Source organism: Pelodiscus sinensis, unplaced genomic scaffold (genome assembly GCF_049634645.1).
Source record: "Pelodiscus sinensis isolate JC-2024 unplaced genomic scaffold, ASM4963464v1 ctg56, whole genome shotgun sequence".
In the NCBI taxonomy this organism is placed as follows: Eukaryota; Metazoa; Chordata; order Testudines; family Trionychidae; genus Pelodiscus; species Pelodiscus sinensis.
The window spans coordinates 351,209-370,200 of NW_027465934.1; the positions used below are offsets into that span (position 1 = coordinate 351,209).

General features: G+C 47.7%; 2 protein-coding genes across 5 annotated transcripts in view; both read left to right on the plus strand.

Moving 5' to 3' along the window:
- The window catches only part of LOC102458593 (ras GTPase-activating-like protein IQGAP1), a 564,033-nt gene that overhangs the window by 196,607 nt on the left and 348,434 nt on the right, over positions 1-18,992 (plus strand). The gene's annotated exons all lie outside the window — the stretch shown is intronic.
- The window catches only part of TP53BP1 (tumor protein p53 binding protein 1), a 99,972-nt gene that overhangs the window by 36,869 nt on the left and 44,111 nt on the right, over positions 1-18,992 (plus strand). For all 4 annotated transcript variants that reach the window (XM_075916957.1, XM_075916958.1, XM_075916959.1 and 1 more), the window contains 2 exons: positions 9-214; positions 9,486-10,689. In XM_075916957.1, coding sequence (XP_075773072.1) covers positions 9-214; positions 9,486-10,689 — 1,410 coding nt within the window. The remainder of the gene's footprint in view (positions 1-8; positions 215-9,485; positions 10,690-18,992) is intronic.

The following is an 18,992-nucleotide window of genomic DNA, read 5'->3' on the forward strand; positions in this document are numbered from 1 at the left end:
CAAATCAGATGAGCAGATGGATAATTCTGCTCCAGCAGAAGGAGGAGACCTTCAACGGGAGGAGCAGAGAGGAGAAGAGCCAGTGGAGATTGGTAATCCACCTGTCCCAGCAGGACTTCAAGTTCTACCGCAGGCCTCAACTCCTGTATCCCGGAGTGCCCCAGCCTTTGTTCCTGGATCCATCCTTTTGCCATCGCAACCAGAATTTTCCCATGTGGGTATTGAAATAGAATCCCTCCCTGTATCATGTTCCCTTAAGTTTGGGTACATGTTTGGTTGTAGGGGATTGGTATCTGTCTCGTTCTCTGTATCCTGCTCTGTGGGGTTCTGCTTAGTTGATACTAGAGATTGTCTGCATCCACACGAGTCATTCTGTGGCATTCTGTTACACCCACCATGTTCCACTGTATTCTTAGAAGAAAACTGTGATGTGATTTAAGAGATTCTTATCAAATTTATACTTGGTGTTAATCTTTCAGTCTGGCTTAGGAAACCCGTGAGATTCTTTGTGTTTGGAAGTCTCTGATCATGTCTACACTATGAGATAAGGTCCAATATATTAAGTTTGATTTCTTACTACCCAATTTTGTAAAATCAAAGGTCCATGGCCACATTGTGTACAAGAATTCAATGTAGTTCAAAGTAGTGTGTCCCCAGTAGGGAGACTGCCATTGACTAGGAGAACAATGCACTGTGGGTAACTATCCCATGGTGCCTGCACCGCTTTGCATGATGGGTTATGCTCCTGGTGCACACTGGGACCAAAACTTCAGTGAGTGGTTCTGGATTCATGTTGTTGGTATCCCATAATGCACCCATCTACTCCCTCCCCCCTTGCTTGAACTCAATGGGAAAGTCTTTTTGTGCCCTGGTTACCTGCACAGACACCATAGTAGCACAAGCATCGTCCCTCCCCCCCTCCCCCCCCCCCTCGGGTGAATCCCATTGTTCATCAAAACATTTTAATGTTGATGTCTACTGGCAAATCCTTGTGTTGAACGAATTAGAAATGCAGCTGGCATTTGATCTTCTGGAAACAATGGAATGCCGGTTCTGGCGCTGTCAGACAAGCACAGACTAGTGCTGCAGGGATGGGACCATCAGCACTGGCTGAAAAACTGAATGCACAAGGCCGCTTTCATGGAATTTGCGAAGGGTTTTTCCCCCACCCTGAAGTATAGGGACACCCGAATGAGACCTACTCTGACAGTGGAAAAGTGCGTTGCAGTTGTTTATAGACTTTACCTGTTTGAGTGAGGCTTTAGAGAGGGAGCTCTCCAGGTAGAGGAGAAGCAGATACAGGAGTCTTGAGGGAAGTATGTGTTGTGTTTGGGGCTTTCTTGCTGTGTGCTCAGCTTGTGTTTGTGAGTGAGGGTTGGTGTGTGTTCTTTTTTGTTTTTTGTTTATTTATTTTCCCCTGTGTTTGAGAGTGAGGCTTTTTTCCCCCCCACACTTCCCCTGTGCCCTCCCCCTCCCCGTGATGGAGTTTGTGCTGTGATTGGCTGTGATTGACAGGTGGAAACTGTTGGCTTCTAATTAAAGTTTGAATTCTAGAAGCCTCTGCTGATTGGCTGAGCTTTGGTAGGGGGAGGGGCTTTATAAGGCAGTGGGCAAGCGACCAAGGAGCTTGCGAACAGGTGAGTGCTAACAGGGAGTTTTGAGAGGGAGTTGGGAAGGGGAGAGGGAAGGGCCGGAGGTTCTCTTGCCTTTCTTTTTAAATCCCTTTTCCAGGACAGCAGCGATGGTTGGTGATGGGTCTGCTGTTGTTACCTGCACAGCGTGTGCCATGTTTGTCTTCCTCCCGGAAGAAAGAACGGATTTCATCTGCACCAAGTGCAAGCTGGTCGAAAATGAGAGGACTGGAGGCCCAAGTGTCGACCTTACGCTTGATCAGAGAGGATGAAGACTTCCTCGATAGAAGGCAGCATTTAATCCTTCAAGCACAGCAGGCAGAAGAGCCAGAGAGGGCAGTACGTGACCAAGAAGAGAACTGGCAGCATTAACTTCTAGAAGGGGAAAAAGGCCAGCACGGGAATCCCCCGATGCTATAGAGGTAAGCAATCGCTTTGAAGCTCTCTCCACAGGCTCTGCAGTGCTGAAAGCTCTGGAAGGGACCTCACAAGGAAGAAACCAGAAGGGAACACCATCTACTGCAAGGCATGGGATGCGTAGTACTAGGGATGGGGGTTCCACGGCCACCACCCCCAAAAGGAAACGACGGGTGGTGGTGGTCGGGGACTCCCTCCTAAGAGGGACTGAGCCATCCCTCTGCCATCCGGACCTGGAATCTCGAGAGGTGTGCTGCTTACCGGGAGCTCGCATTCGGGATGTCACTGAGAGGCTTAGCAAGCTGATCAAACCTTCGGATCGCTACCCCTTCCTGCTTCTCCATGTAGGAACTAATGATACGGCCAAGAATGACCTTGAGCGTGTTACTGCGGATTATATAGTGCTGGGAAGAAGGTTGCGCAGGTGGTGTCGCAGAGAGAGCTTTGGTTTCTTCGACCATGGGACTCTGTTCCGGGCACAAGGATTGTTGAGAAGAGATGGGATCCACCTAACGAAGAGAGGAAGGAGCATCTTCGCGGGAAGGCTTGCAAACCTAGTGAGGAGGGCTTTAAACTAGGTTCGTCAGGGGACGGCGACCACAACCCTGAGGGGAGAGGGAAAGTCGGATACTGGGAAGAAATGCAGAGAGGAGGGAGCAAGAAAGGAGGATCCCTGTTTCAAATGGAGAAGATAGGGCAATCAACTGGTTACCTGAAGTGTTTGTACACTAATGCAAGAAACCTGGGCAACAAACAGGAAGAACTGGAGGCCCTGGCCCAGTCCAAGAAATATGACTTAATTGGGATAACAGAGACTTGGTGGGATGACTCGCATGACTGGAGCGCTGTCATGGAAGGGTATAGACTGTTCAGGAAGACCAGGCAGGGGAGAAAAGGAGGAGGAGTTGCACTATATGTAAGAGAGCACTACGATTGCTCTGAACTCCAGTATAAAGAGGGAGAAAAACCTGTTGAGAGTCTATGGGTTAAGTTTAAAGGAGCAAACAACAGCAGTGATGTTGTGGTTGGTGTCTGCTACAGGCCACCGGATCAGGTGGATGAGGTAGATGAGGCTTTCTTTGGACAACTGAGCAAAGCTGCCAGATCACAGGCCCTGGTTCTCGTTGGGGACTTTAATCACCCTGACATCTGTTGGGAAACTAATACGGCAGTACAGAGGCAATCCAGGAAGTTTTTGGAGAATGTTGGGGATAACTTCTTGACACAAGTGCTGAAGGATCCAACCAGGGGCCGTGCACAGCTTGACCTTCTGCTCACAAACAGGGAGGAACTAATAGGGGAAGTGGAGGTGGGTGACAACCTGGGAAGCAGTGATCATGAGATGGTAGATTTCAGGATCCTGACCAAAGGAAGGAAAGAGAGTAGTACGATGCACACCTTGAACTTCCAAAAAGCAGATTTTGACTCCCTCAGAGATCTGATGGGCAGAATCCCCTGGGATGCTAACATGAAGGAGAAAGGAGTCCAGGAGAGCTGGCAGTATTTTAAAGAAGCCTTATTGAAGGCACAGAAAGAAACCATCCCGACGCGTAGCGAGAGAGGCAAACATGGTAGGAGACCGGATTGGCTTACAGGGGAAATCCTTGGTGAACTTAAGCACAAAAAGGAAGCTTACAAAAAGTGGAAACTTGGACAAATGACCAGGGAGGAGTTTAAATGTACAGCTCAGGAATGCCGGAGGATTATCAGGAAGGCGAAAACGCAAATGGAATTGTGACTGGCTAAGGATGTGAAGGATAACAAGAAAGGTTTCTACAGGCATGCTAACAAGAAGAAGGTGATCAGAGAGGGTGTGCAGCCCCTAATAGATAAAGGAGGTAACCTAGTGACAGATGATGTAGGGAAAGCTGAAGTACTCAATGCTTTCTTTGCTTCTGTATTCACGGACAAGGTCGGCTCCTGGACTTCTGAGCTAAGTGACGCAAGATGGGATGAAGATGGACAGCCCGTGGTGGGTAAAGAACAGGTTAGGAACTATTTAGAAAAGCTAAACGTACACAAATCCATGGGTCTGGACTTAATGCATCCGAGGATGCTGAGGGAGTTGGCAACTGTCATTGAGGAGCCTTTGGCTATTATTTTTGAAAAGTCGTGGAGATCGGGAGAAATCCCAGATGATTGGAAAAAGGCAAATGTAGTGCCCATCTTCAAAAAAGGGAAGAAGGACGATCCAGGGAACTATAGGCCGGTCAGTCTTACCTCGGTTCCTGGAAAAATCATGGAAGGGATCCTTAAGGAATCCATTTTGAGACACTTGGATGAGAGGAAAGTGATTAGGAATAGTTAGCATGGATTCACAAAGGGCAAGTCGTGCCTGACCAATCTGATTAGCTTCTATGATGAGGTAACTGGCTTGGTGGACATGGGAAAGTCAGTGGATGTTATATACCTTGACTTTAGCAAGGCTTTTGATACGATCTCCCACAATATCCTTGCCAGCAAGTTAAGGGAATGTGGATTGGATAAATGGACGGTAAGATGGATAGAAAGATAGCTAGAAGGCCGGGCCCAGCGGGTAGTGATCAACGGCTCGATGTCAGGATGGCGGTCGGTTTCTAGCGGAGTGCCCCAAGGTTCGGTTCTAGGACCGGTTTTGTTCAATATCTTTATTAATGACCTAGACGAGGGGATGGAGTGCACCCTCAGCAAGTTTGCGGATGACACTAAGCTAGGGGGAGAAGTAGATACGCTGTAGGGCAGAGATAGGGTCCAGAGTGACTTAGACAAATTGGAGGATTGGGCCGCAAGAAATCTGATGAGGTTCAACAAGGACAAGTGTAGAGTCCTGCACTTGGGACGGAAGAATCCCAAGCATAGTTACAAGCTGGGGACCAACCAGTTAAGTAGTAGTTCTGCAGAAAAGGACCTGGGGGTTACAGTAGATGAGAAGCTAGATATGAGTCAACAGTGTGCCCTTGTGGCCAAGAAGGCTAATGGCATATTAGGTTGCATTAAGAGGAGCATTGCCAGCAGATCAAGAGATGTCATTATTCCCCTTTATTCGGCGTTGGTAAGGTCACATCTGGAGTATTGTGTCCAGTTCTGGACCCCCCGCTACAAAAAAGATGCGGACGCATTGGAGAGGGTCCAGCGGAGGGCCACCAAAATGATTAGGGGGCTGGAGCTTATGACTTATGTTGAGAGGCTGAGGGAGTTGGGTCTGTTTAGTGTGCAGAAGCGAAGAGTGAGGGGGGATTTGATAGCAGCCTTCAACTTCTTGAAGGGAGGTTCCAAAGAGGATGGAGAAAGGCTGTTCTCCGTAGTGACAGACGGCAAAACAAGGAGCAATGGTCTCAAGTTGTGGTGGGAGAGGTCCAGGTTGGATATTAGGAAAAACTATTTCACTAGGAGGGTGGTGAAGCACTGGAATGGGTTACCTAGGGAAGTAGTGGAGTCTCCATCCCTAGAGGTGTTTAAGTCTCGGCTTGACAAAGCCCTGGCCGGGTTGATTTAGATGGGATTGGTCCTGCCTAGAGCAGGGGGATGGACTTGATGACCTTCTGAGATCTCTTCCAGTTCTATGATAAGGGGATGGGTTGATGAGAGAATATGATCTTGGTAACTAATTGACCATTCATTTTCAGTGGGAAATATGTCAATGGAGGGATGATAGGAGTTACTATAGAGAATTTCTGGGTGTCTGGCTGGTGGGTCTTGCCCACATGCTCCGGGTTTAGCTGATTGCCATATTTGGGGTCGGGAAGGAATTTTCCTCCAGGGTAGATTGGCAGAGACCCAGGAGGTTTTTCGTCTTCCTCTGTAGCATGGGGCGCAGATCACAGCTGGAGGACACTCTGCATCTTGGGACCTTCAAAGTATTTGAAGGCTTCAGTATCGGAGGTATAGGTGAGAGGATTATTCTAAGAGGGGTGGGTGAGATTCTGTGGCCTGCACTGTGCAGGGGGTCAGACTAGATGATCATAATGGTCCCTTCTGATCTTAAAGTCTATGAGTCTATGAGACTGCCCCTGAAGGGGAGAGATTTAGAACTGACATGGACAGAGGGCTACTGGTCATTTGGGAATCAATTTGGAGTGGGGAAACCTACATGGGCGGCTGTTATGTAAGTAACGAAAGCAATCAATATGTTTCTGCTACGGAAGATAGTGACTCTGGGAAGCATGGATGCCACAGTGGAGGGCTTTGTTGTGATGCGGTTCCCTATCTGCGGTGGGGCAATATACGCATCGCACATCTCCATCTTGGCGCCAGACTACCTTGCCAAAGCATGCGTAAATGGGAACGGGTACTTCTCAGTGGTGGTGCAGGTGCTGGTGGCTCATAAGGGCCGTTTCACCAGCATCAGGATGGGGAAAGGTGCATGACACTCGCATCTTTAGGAACGCGTACTTCTTCAGAAAGCTGCAAGCTAGAACTTTTTCCCTAGACTGGAAAACTAGAATCGGAGAGGTGGAAATGCCAGTAGTGATCCTAAGTGACCCAGCTTACCCCTTACTCCCCTGGCTCGTGAAGCCATACATGGACAGCCTGGATAGCAATAAGGAGCAGTTCAGCTACAGGCTGAGCATGTGTTGTATACCCTTTTGGGAGTTTAAAGGGAAGGTTTGGGAGTCTACTGACTAGGTTAGACCTCAATGAACGCAACATTCCCTTTGTGGTGGCAACCTGCTGTGTGCTCCATAATATTTGTGAGAGGAAGAGGGAAAGTTATTTGGCAGATGGGGGGCTGACGCAGAGTGCCTACCCAACGATTTTGTGCATCCAAAAATCAGGATAATAAGGAGAGCATGGGGGGTGGGGTGGGGGGGCAGTGCAAATAGAGGCTTTGAAAGAAAATGTTCTGAATGGCTAGTTTTAAGAGTCATGCACTTTACTCTCAATGAGGTATCTCTACATTTAGAGTGTTTGCCTGTAATCCCCCACCCCAGCCCTGCAATACAAGCAATAAAGAGACTGTTGTTCAGAAATGTGCTTTTTATTTAGGGACAGCAGGGACAGAAAAGGAGTCCATGGTGGGACCCGAAGGGTGGGGGGGGGAGGATGAGAAATGTGAGAAGGATGGCCTTTTGCCTCCCATGGTCCTGGAGGTTGAATGTGAGGCTACAGAGACTATGGAGTTGGGCCAGGAGGAAAAGTTGTTCTTCACAGGGTCAGAGGATCCTTTCTTGGCACACCACCAAACCCTCCATTACAGCCATTAGGGCCGAAAAGAAATTCTCCTGGTGCTTTTCTTCCAGTTCCCTGAACACTCTCCTCTCCTGCCACTCTGCTTGCATCTCCTCCAGTAGCGTATTCCTCCACTCCATTTGCTCCTTAAACATGCTTTCCCTTGTTTGTTTTTGCCTGCAAATTTATGAGATCTGGACAACTGCTGGAGCCAGGGGGAATACACAGCAAGCTTCCTGCTGTAACAAAAAGTTACAAGGGCACACATTGCAGGAGATACATCGTCAAGCCTAAAACCTAATCTGTTACCATACAGTGAAGGGGTCTCTCTCTACAATGGAGATATGTTTTGTGCAAGGCCAAAGTTATGCTTTAAAGTGGCCACTGTATAGCAGGTATACAACAGAGTTCTCAGAGGAACATCTGGACACTCATGATTTGGAGGCAGGCATGGTAAGGGGCCTGCCACAGCACGATCCTGCAGGCAGTGGGGGCAGGATAGCGTCTCATGCGGCTTCCCTCCTCTGTAGAGACGAAGTATGCCACACGTGAGTCCCAATTGCCTTAACCCACTTGTAGCAAGAAAAATAATTAACTCACCAGAAGTTACTGAGATGTCCTGGAAGGGAGGGGATTGCCTCCAAGATTATAAAAAGTTCTTGGCTCTTGCTGCTCACCAGCTGGCCATTCTCCACATTGTTGTCCTCCCCTTCCTCCATGATGCTGCCTTCTATGCTGCTGCCTTGAGTGTCTTGGGAGGATTCCATGGTGTGGCTTGAGAAGCTGAGAGGGTCCCCCCCTTTAGGATACATCAGACATCCGTGGTGTATTCTTTCTCACCATGCACTTTGCGATCTTCGCATAGATATCAGCATTTCTTTTTGCTGTTGTGGAGCTGAGAGAGAATGATTCCTCTCCCTGCGCCTTGATGAGGTCCAAGATCTCCTTCACACTCCATGCTGGTGCTCTTTTGCGCCACCTGGGAATTGGATCTCATAGAACTTGAACTCATGGAATTCATGGTCATGTGAGCTGCTCAGGTGTTCTGCCTGCTCTGAGGTGTGCTCACAATGCTGGCCACACAGGAAATGAAATTCAGACTTTCCTGGGGCTTTTCCTGTTCACGTGGAGAGCAGGAGAGACACGAGTTCTGGCCAGAACAGTCAGAGCGGGGCACTGTGGGATTTCTCTAGGAGGCCAATAACATCAACTTTTTCAGCGCTGGATCTACTCTACTGTGAATTCAATAATGCAAGGTCAAATTTTGCATTACTCATGAAAAGCAGGAGTATACTTCAGCAGCTCTTGAAAGTTGACAGAAGAGGCTTGGTATCATGGACTAGTCATTATTTAGAAAATCGACCTTATGCATCTAAATTCGACCTATATTTCTACTGTAGACCTGGCCTCTGATTCTGAGTTGTATATCTTGATGTGCTTCCCTGGGATGGGCCTCTGCTGGAATATATCAGTAAAATGGAAGCTGTGGGAGGCTATAGCACTGATCTTGATTATGCAGAGAGTGAAGCACTGGTATTTTGTAGTATTGCATTTAAAATTTAATCTTTTAAGGGATATAACTACTCAGTGCAGTTTTCCTTTAACAATTTCCTGATTTCTACAATTTTGGTCTTTCCCTTGCACTTTTTGCTACTGGAAATGAACTACCCTTTTAAAATAGCAGATTCCCTGGGGCTTTTTATGGCTTAATGAAGTTTATTTTATTTATCTAAGAGCAGGTTGGGGGAAGGGTTTAAGGTTCTGTTGGGATAATTTAACCAGGACACACACTGAGTTAGTAAACCCTCTTCCTGAGTAAAAAGGTGACTTTGTTGCTCTGATATTGTGGCTTATTGGTGCAAAAGAAAAACCTAATAGAGCACATTGCATAACTTCCTAGTGCCCAGTTGGCTGTATATAGTGACCTTTCTTCCTTCCCTGTGCATATGCTGGGGGGGAAAAAGGGGTAGGCATGTGAGATCAAGAGCTATCAAGGGTTGCATGTCTGACTATATAGCTATCTCTTTTGAGACGATAGTGAATGATGGTCACTCCTCTTCATAGCAGGAGGAAAATTACTGTTCAGGTAAGTAGAAAATTCATATAGAAACTCAAGTTTTAGGGAGACTATTATTCATGTCCCTGAATCCAGGCCCTGTACTAAAAGATAAGGCTGCTTATTTGCTCTTTGGGTGCCTGATGGATGGAATAGAGACCAGATATGTAGGGTGGTTAGAACAATGGAAACCACAGAAAAGAAAAATTAAGAACTCTTTTCATCCTTTTTAGGATATCTTCATTCCAACTCCAAGTCTGGAGGAGAGGCCTAGTAGAGAAGAGAAAGGGGGATTTTTATTGGGATCATGTGTGCCAGCAGATGTCTCTGAAACCACAGCAGCTCAGCCACAGATCCCCACAAGAGATCCTGTATTGTCCTGTAAGCTATTATTCTCTGAAAGTGGATGCAGCCAGCCCACAAAGATAGAAGACAACACAAGCTCTCTGAAAACCAACCATGACAGTGAAAACACGCAGACTGAGATGGATTCTACACTACAAGCTGTAGAGCTGAAACCCTGTTCTACAGAAAGTTACAACATGCAACTGAGGCTAAGTGAGGACAGCCAGGCCCTGCTCAGTGAGAACAGTGAGAAGCCAAACTGGGAGGCTGTGCGTGCTTCCAGAGAACCTACCATTTGTCCTGTTGCTGAAGGTGCAGCAGCAGAAGGCTCTGTAGTACAGATGGCTTGCATTGATCTTACAGGTGATTCTGGAAGCCAGATATCTGCAACTCTGTCTGTTCAGTTTGAGACTTCATCATGCTTGTTGGGCCAAGAAGCACTGACTGAGGTCAAGGAAAACCTGTCAGGAGAAAAGTCTGAGTATGAAGCAGTCCCTGAGACTCTCTGTGAGGTTCAAGGAGGAGAAAGGCATGAAGACCAGGAAGTGATGGGAGTAGAATCCAGTGAGATTTTTGAAAAAAATTCAGAAAAACAATGTGACCCAAGCCAGGGGTTGGTACAGATGGATCCAGAGATCAGGAAAAAAGATACCGTGAAGGATTCTACTGTGGTTGCTGAAGTTATAAGCACGATGGATCTGTCACTGAAGGCTGCTCCAGATGATGTGCCAAAGCTCAGTGATGTTCCCCGTCAGCCTTTTCTGGGAGAGTCATTGCAACAACAGGATGGCTCGTGGCCCCAGGTAAAGGTAAATGCTGCCCCACGCTTGGCTTCATGTGCCAAAAAATGTCCTAGTACTCAAGAGAACAGGAGTCAAGCTGAAAGTGACGTAGAATTGAAGCAAATCCAGAAGGATCAGCAGCCTTCTCCAGCTACTTTAGGAAGAGAGGATGAGCTGTCAGCAACACCACAGGAGTCACCTCTGATGCCCTTAGAGAAGGCAGCAGATATAGTTAAAAAAACATTAAGGATTAGTAATCTGGAGCAAGAAGAGGAGAGGACGTCTGAACAATCCCCCTGTCCATCCAGTGGTAAGTGTATTTAATGTAGTAGTTCTGCTCTGTCTAATTTGTGTCTAATACAGAGAAATAGTTTTTGTGTAATTCTCAAAACTTCCTCTATCTAAGGGGCATATTGTGCTGCTGTGGTATCAAAGTGCAGAGATGATCCAGGACTTGATACTACTGCATAACATGCCTTTTTTCTGTCTCCCTCTCTTGTGTATGCTGATACTGTCATCAATGCTAAGGTAATGTCTGCAGGTTTTGATTTCCTTCTTTCCTAACTACCCTTTCCCTCCATTATTCCAGGATTCTGCTGTCAAACAGTCTTGAAAATATAGAATACATTGATGCCGACAGATGCTCAAGAATTTTTAGGACTTAGTGTTTAGTGCAGGGGTGGGCAAAAGGCCTCTGCGGGCTGAATTCAGCACACCAAGCGAGTTAATTCAGCCCACAGAGGTCCTGCTGTTTCCTCTGCCCCCAGGCCAATCAGGGCTTGGGGGCGGAGGGAGCATGCAGTCTCCTCCTGCCCTGCAAGGGGCTCAGCACTTAGTCAACTGCCAGCTGCTGCTCAGATATTCAGATCAGCTTGCAGTTATTTCTGGAGGGGCAGGGCAAAGACTTTGCACACTCCCCCATCTCCAGATCAATCAGGGTTAGGGAGAGTAAGGGGGGGGGGTGCGGGGAGCACAGAAGTTTCCTGGCCTCACCCCTTCTGCCTGAGGCCCCGCCCCTTTCAGGGCAGCTTGGTACCACTTCAGAAATTTCTGAAGTGGCCCCTGGTCAAAAATTATTGCCCACCCTGGCTTAGTGCTAAGTACGTAAAGGAGGGGATTCCTGTGGGGTTCTCAGATTCAGAGACTTTAAGGTCAGAAGGGACCATCATTATAATCCCCAGTCTGGCCTGTGACTTGCAATGTGCAGGAGAACCTCACCCCTACCTCTGACTGAGTTACTGAAGTCCTGAAATCATGGTTTAAAGACAAAGTTAGAGAATTCACCATTTACACCAGTTTAATCCTGCAAGTGATCCATGCCCATACTGCAGAGGAGGAGACACCCTTCCCAAGGTCTCATCCAATCTGAACTGGGGAAAATTCCTTTCTAATGACAGATATGGCAGTCAGTTGGACGCTGAGCATGTGAGCAGGACCCAACAGGAAGATACTCGAGAGAGAATTATCTGTAATAACTCAGAAACTTCCCCATCCAATGTCCTATCTCCAGCAGTTGGAGATTTTTGGTACTGGTAGTTGTCGGTGGGCCACATGCCAAAATTGGCAGTCCCTCATACCATCTCCTCCATAAAGCTGTCAAGCTCAGTCTTGAAATAGTCCGGTTTTCTTTGCTCTCACTACTCCTCTTGGGTGAGAACTTCTCTTCTGAAGGTTAGAGACTTTTGTCTAATTTCAAGCCTTAAACTTGTTGATGGTCAGTTTATATCCATTTGTTCTTGTGTCCACAATAGAACTTAACTTAAACGCCTCTTTGTTTGATATATTCATAGAGAACAGGCATGTCTCCACACATCTTTATTCCTTTCATAATCATTTCTTTTTCACAGCCTCATGTTGAGTTTCTTTTTCTATTGGGAAGAAAGCAGTACATTTGAGGTTGAGGATTCTACTAAGAGTTTCTTGAGTTAAATTATACAGAGGAGGCTTATAGGAGGGAGAGAATAAAATCTCCCTGGTTTGGCAAGGCCATACCATGGATACTAACACTTTTCCAGGATCCTCCACCTACATTCAGATAGAGAACCCTGACCATGGTTGCTTCTACCCAGGTGATGGTGTAGATTTGCAGAGACACAGTAGCCTTTATTTTTCCATCTGTAGTATGGCATTTGCCCCAGTCTGGAGTGGAAGTGGTTAAAAGCATATTGGAGAGATTGCACAGGGCCCCAGGCAAGGGTTTGAGAGCCTGTCAAGTGGAGGCTTGAAAGCAACCAATCAGGGCCAGGCTGGTTCCTATAAGAAGGCTGCAGGATAGAGAGGAGCTCAGTTTGTCTCCAGAAGGCAAAGAAATAATAACTAGCTCTTGCAAAAGAACCTAAGATACAGCAGTGCTGGGCATGGTCAGCAGAGGCTAAGAGCTCTAGGCTGATGACTGCCGGACTGGGGCCCTGACACAAAGAGCAGAGAAGGTGTTAGGGCTGCAGCCAGGGAAGCAGGCAGTAGGGGAGAGTTGATGGAGGCCAGTAAGTGGCTGTCATTAGAGGGTGACTGGGTCGTGGTCCAAAGTAGTGGGTGGGCCTTGGCCCTTCCCCATTCCTCCTTTCTCCCCTGCTTGCCAGTGGAGAGTGGCTAAGCCAGATTGCAGCTTGCCCTTGGAGGAAGGGGCTAGATTGAGAACTGCAGTGAGCCACTGATGCGGGTGATGGAACCAGATGCTGCTGGCCCCTGGAAGGAGGGGAGAACTAGTAGAGTGAGCACATCTGGAGGACAGTGCCTAGAAGCAGACGCTGCAGTCTGGGAGTGTCAAGGTGTTCCCCACTCTGGCACGACAAAGGCAGAAGTGGGGGCTCGCAAAACATCCCAAAACCTGGTCTCTACAGGCTTTGGTACAAAATCTTCTCCGCAAAGTCCTAATATCCAGATTTTGGGGAGTATCTGCTGCCACCAGCCAAGTATTCCAAGCAAACCAGGGAAGAGATCACTTGGGAAACCTCCTCCCTAAAACCTCAGGGGTACCTCAAGTTCTTTTTCCCCAAAGAGCATGAAGAAGAGAAGAACAAGCTGCAGTCTGTGGTAGCTGACTCCTCAGATGGCCAGACCTTACAGGTAAAACTAGGACACCAAAATGAACCAATACCAGGTTAATTAGAAGAAAAAAACTTTTATTATCAAAACAAATGCATAAGTTGCAAGCATAGTAAATAGATGAAAAAGAGCCACCAGTTAATATACTCATGGGGAGGGGAGACCCTCCCCCCCATGAGCTCAAAACTTAGTTACAAAAGAGAGAAAAACCACTTTTAATAGCACAGACATAATTTCCACATTCCCAAACCAGAAAACAAGTACAGGCAGTCCCCGGGTTACGTACAAGATAGGGACTGTAGGTTTGTTCTTAAGTAGAATCTGTATGTAAGTCGGAACTGGCATCAGCCGCTGCTGAAACTGATCAGTTTCAACAGCCGCTGAATCTGGACACCAGTTCCACTTACAGATTCAAGGTAAGAACACCAGGCGTCCCCAAGTCAGCTGCTGCTGAAACTGATCAGCAGCTGATTCCAGGAAGCCCAGGGCAGAGCAACTCTGCCTCGGGCTTCCTGTAGTCAGCCGCTGGTCAGTTTCAGCAGCGGCTGACTTTGGGATGCCTGTGGCAGAGCAGCTCGGGTGCTGCTGGCTTGGTCCAGTAGCGCGGCTGCTCCTCGGAGCTACTGGACCAACCCAGCAGCACCCCAGCTGCTCTGCCCCAGGCATCCTGATTCAGCCACTGCTGAAACTGATCAGCAGCTGAATCAGGACGCCTGGGGCAGAGCAGCTGGGGTGCTGCCGGGTTGGTCCAGTAGCGCCAAGGAGCGGTGCTGCGGGACCAACCGGCAGTGCCCCACCTGCTCTACCACAGGCCCCCGGCTTTGCTCCACGTCTCCCTGGTCTGCTGGGAGGGCACTAGCTGCGTTTCCCCCCCCCCCCCCCCCCCAGCAGACCAGGGAGACGTGGAGCAAAGCTGCGGAGGACCCGGATGGACCTGTGGCTTCCAGATCAGCTGAAAGTGCTGCGGGTCCGGCCCGGGTCCGCCGCCGCTCTGCTCAGCGTCTCCCTGGTCTGCAGACCAGGGAGACGCTGAACAAAGCGGCGGAGCACCCACGGCCGGACCCGCGCTGCTTCCAGCTGATCTGGAAGCGGCCGCGGGTCCGGCCCCCGGTGCTCCGCTGCTTTGCTCCCGTCTCCCTGGTCTGCTGGCGGAGCCAGCAGACCAGGTAGACGGGGAGCAGCTTTTCTCGCCCCGGAGAAGGCGGGTGGCGGGACCAGGCGTCCCGCTGCTCTAGTTCTCCGGGGCGAGAAATCCTCGTTCGTAACTGCGGATCCGACATAAGTCAGATCTGCGTAACTTGGGGACTGCCTGTACAATCTGATGGACTAACTAAACTTTTCCCAGCTTACGCATTGTGAGAAGACTTTTCTGGGAGAGAGGATGGGTTTTCCCATCTCCCTGTTACTTGGGAGAAACCGCTTTGCACCAGACAAAGTAGGGAAAAGATAAAAATTCCTTTGTCCCAGTTTGAAATCCCTACCTGCATTACTATTGGCTGACCAGGTACCTGGCTAGGGACAAGAGACATAGTTAATCTCTTAGGCTCTAGGTTGCTGGTCAACTCTCCTGGTTATAAGAATCAGAGGGTTAGCCTTGTTAGTCTGAATCTGCAAGAACAATGAGAAGTCTGCTGGTTATGACAGGGAGTGATGTGGGTTTGACTGTAGGATGGTGGAAACTGAGTGAATAACAGTGAATGAGTCCTCACTGGCAAAGGCACACTGCAGGAAGAGCAAATTCCCAAAACAACCAGCAGGAGGCACCACTATGGTGAGACTGCCTTGTTACAGTGTCGTAGAAAGCCAGCCTGTTAATACCATGCAGCACGGGAGGTGTTCTGAGGCAGCAGGTGGAAGGAGCCACAGGAGGAGGTGGCTCGGCCAAAGAGCATCCATGCACATCAGGAACTGCCACGTAAATATGTATATGGAGACATAAATGGTTGAGGAAGCAATCAAACTGGAGAGGACTGTAGTAGCACCATCTGAGGAGGAGGAATTGGGGATGGAGAAGACCTGTATCTTCAAGGCTGGAGAGGATTGTGTCCAACGCTCCCAATGGGAAATGAAGGATTGTCAGCCTTCCATGGGGAATTGAGCCATTCATCTGATGACTTAACATGACATCCTGGGAGTTATACATGGCCATGGCAGGAAGCATGAGACATTTTGGAAGGATTGTCAAGGATCATCTAATCCTCTGACTGGTATACCATGCTACATGTGCACCATACATAAAGAATGTATACACCTCTCCAAGGTCCAAGAGAAAGTGAGTGGCAGACCTACTTGAGAGTATCTGGGTGGTGATATAAAGTGAAGAGAATAGTGACAATGTCATAATGGAAGTTTATTATTGACCATCGAATCAAGAAGAGAAATTGGACGAGGCATTTTTCAAGCAGATAACAAGATTAGGTAACAAATTAGCTAATACACACAATCCAATCCTCCAATATGTCTAGGTCGCTCTGGACTCTATCCCTACACTCCAACGTATCTACCTGTCTCCCTAGCTTAGTGTCATCAACAGTCTTGCTAAGGGTGCAATCCATCCACTCATCCAGGTCATTAATAAAGATGTTGAACAAAAGGATTGGCCCTATAACCAATCCTTGGGGCACTCTGCTTGAAATCAACCACCAACCTGACATCGAGCCATTGATTGCTACCTGTTGGACCGGACAATCTAGCTAGCTTTCTATCCACTTGTAGTGAGGCGGAGTGGCCTCCCACTGATCCAGAAGGGGAGGAGCCCCTCCCACAGCCTTGGTGAGCAGCACTTGGCTTTAGGAAGCTACCTGACTGGAAGCTAGGAGCAGGGCCAGGGATATAAAAGGCCGGCTAGGGATATAAAAAGACTGCCAGAGGGGCCAGTTATGCCCCAGCGACTGAAGGAGCCAGAAGTTTCCCCTGTGCACCCAAACAAGGCGCTGGACCCAGGGGAAGATGAGAATTGGCCTGGGCCGCTAGGCCCACAACTGGATGATTGCTTGGAAGGACTGTTTACCTGGCCAGCGGTACCAGAGTGACGGAGCCCAGAGGACCTACACGGCACCCAGGTACATGCTCAGGGAGAGAGCAGAAAGAGCCATGGGGTAGCCGACCACCATTTGGCTGGGCCAGAACCAGCTCTGTGCATTGCGGTATGGATTTCTGCTGACCCAGCAGCACACTGCTCTGCTGCTACTAGGGCTCTGGGCTGGGATGCAGTGGAGCGGGTATGCTGGCGTCCCCCCTGCCACTCTACTCTTGGGTGGCAGTGTCCCTGAACAGCAGCCTGAACCTGCTGGACCCCTGCCTGAGCAAGGGGGCCCGACTTGGTTTGTTATAACTGGGACTTGAGAACTGTTTCTTTGTTTGCTGCCCTGCTCTGAGTAAGGGCTTGGGCTCAGAACTGTTTGCTTACGACCCCGCCCTGAAACAGAGCCTGGGCTCTGAACTATGTATTCGCTACTGCTGCCCTGCCCTGAATCTAGGACTGTGGACTGCCCGTGAGCCGAAAGCCACAGCTAATTCCACGCAAGAGACTAAGCAGTGGGTAGTGGGGCAGAGTGGCTGTCCATTGACCCAGAGCGGGGAGTCCCTCCTAGAGCCCTGCAGGGCTACACCACCTTAGTCCATTTATCCAATCCGTACTTCCTTAACTTGCTGGCAAGAATGTTGTGGGAGACCATATCTCAAGCTTTGGTAAAGTCAAACACGTGCTAAACTACAACCACAAACCCAAATTCCTTTCCAATATACTACTTTAAAACAATTGTATAAACTGTAACCCATTCAAAACTTCTTAAAAGGTTAAAGGGGGATAAGGTAGTATTGTATATTGCACACACACACTAAGCATTTAAGTTTTAACGTATTAACTCTTAATATGCTTTATGTTGTATACTCTGCCAAACCATTTGAAAGTAAAAACTGATGTAAATTTTTATGGTTATTTTTTTTAGTTTTAAAGAAAGCATTATATAGTATAGTAAAAATGTACCACTTTTAAAATTTTGTTGCCATTATATTATGTGTGTGTAAACAAAAAATATATAAAAAATATTTGTAAAGGTCACCATGAAACCAAATGCTAATCCCATCACAACAACCAACAAAGTGTAAAAAATTATTGCATATCAAAAAAGGGCACATTGACAACCCTGGACACTAAGGGGAAGGGCAAGTATTCTTAATCAAAACCAGTTTAGCATGGCACACAAACAAAAAAGCAATCTTCCCTCCTTCTCCCGCCCTCCCTGTCCCCTGGGAAATAACAAACATCTGTCAAAAATCCCAATTAAACAAAACCTGCTATTGAAAAAAGCTGCTTTGCCATAATTTGTCTTGCCAAAACTAAACTTTGGCAAGAGGGCGTCTTGCCAAAACTAAAGCATCAGTCTAAATCCATGGTGTGCAACACGCTAGCCACTAGCTGTATGTGGCTATCTGACTAGTTGAGTGGCTAGTTGGCTTGAAAAGGAGGGGGAATTGCACTGTATCTAAGATAGCAGTATGATTGCTCAGAGCTCCAGTATATAGAGGGAGAAAAGCCTGTGGAGAGTCTTTAGGTTAAGTTTAGCAAATATGGTAGGCGACCAGATTGGCTTACCAGGGAAATCCTTGGTGAGCTTCAACACAAAAAGGAAGCTTACAAGAAGTGGAAACTTGGACAGATAACTAGAGAGGAGTATAAATGTATTGCTTGAGTTATCAGGAACGCGAAAGCGCGATAGGATGATATGGGAAAAGCTAAAGTACTCTGCCTTTTTTACCTCTGTCTTCACAGAGGTCAGTTCTCAGACTACTGCACTAGGCAACGCAGTATGGGAAGGAGGTGGGCAGCCCTTGGTGGAGAAAACAGGTTAAGAACTATTTAGAAAATCTAGACATACACAAATCCATGGGTCTAGATTTAATGCATCCAAGGGTACTGAGGGAGTTGACAAATGTCATTGCAGAGCTTTTGGCCATTACTTTGAAAACTCATGGAGATTGAGAGAGATCCTGGACGATTGGGAAAACGCCAATGGTAGTGCCCATCTTTAAAAAAGGGAAGGAGGATAATCCAGAGAACTACAAACCAGTCAGCCTTACCTCAGTCTCTGGAAAAATCATGGAGGGGATCCTCAAGGAATCCATTTTGAAGCACTTGGAAGAGGAAAAAATGATCAGGAATAGTCAACATGGATTCATAAAGGGCAAATCATGCCTGACCAATCTGATTAGCTTCTATGATGAGGTAACTGGCTCTGTGGACATGGGGAAGTCAGTGGATGTGATATACCTTGATTTTAGCAAAGGTTTTGATACAGTCTCCCACAATATTCTTGCCAGCAAGTTAAAGAAATATGGGTTAGATAAATGGTCTGTAAGGTAGATAAAAAGCTGGGTAGATTGTTGGGCTCTAGTGATCAATAGCTTGCTGTCAGGTTGGTGGTCGGTTTCAAGCAGAGTGCTCCAAGGATTGGTTCTAAGGTTAGTTTTGTTCAACATCTTTATTAATGACTTGGATGAGGGGATGGATTACACCCTCAGCAAATTTGCAGATGACACTAAGCTGGGGGAGAGGTATATATGTTG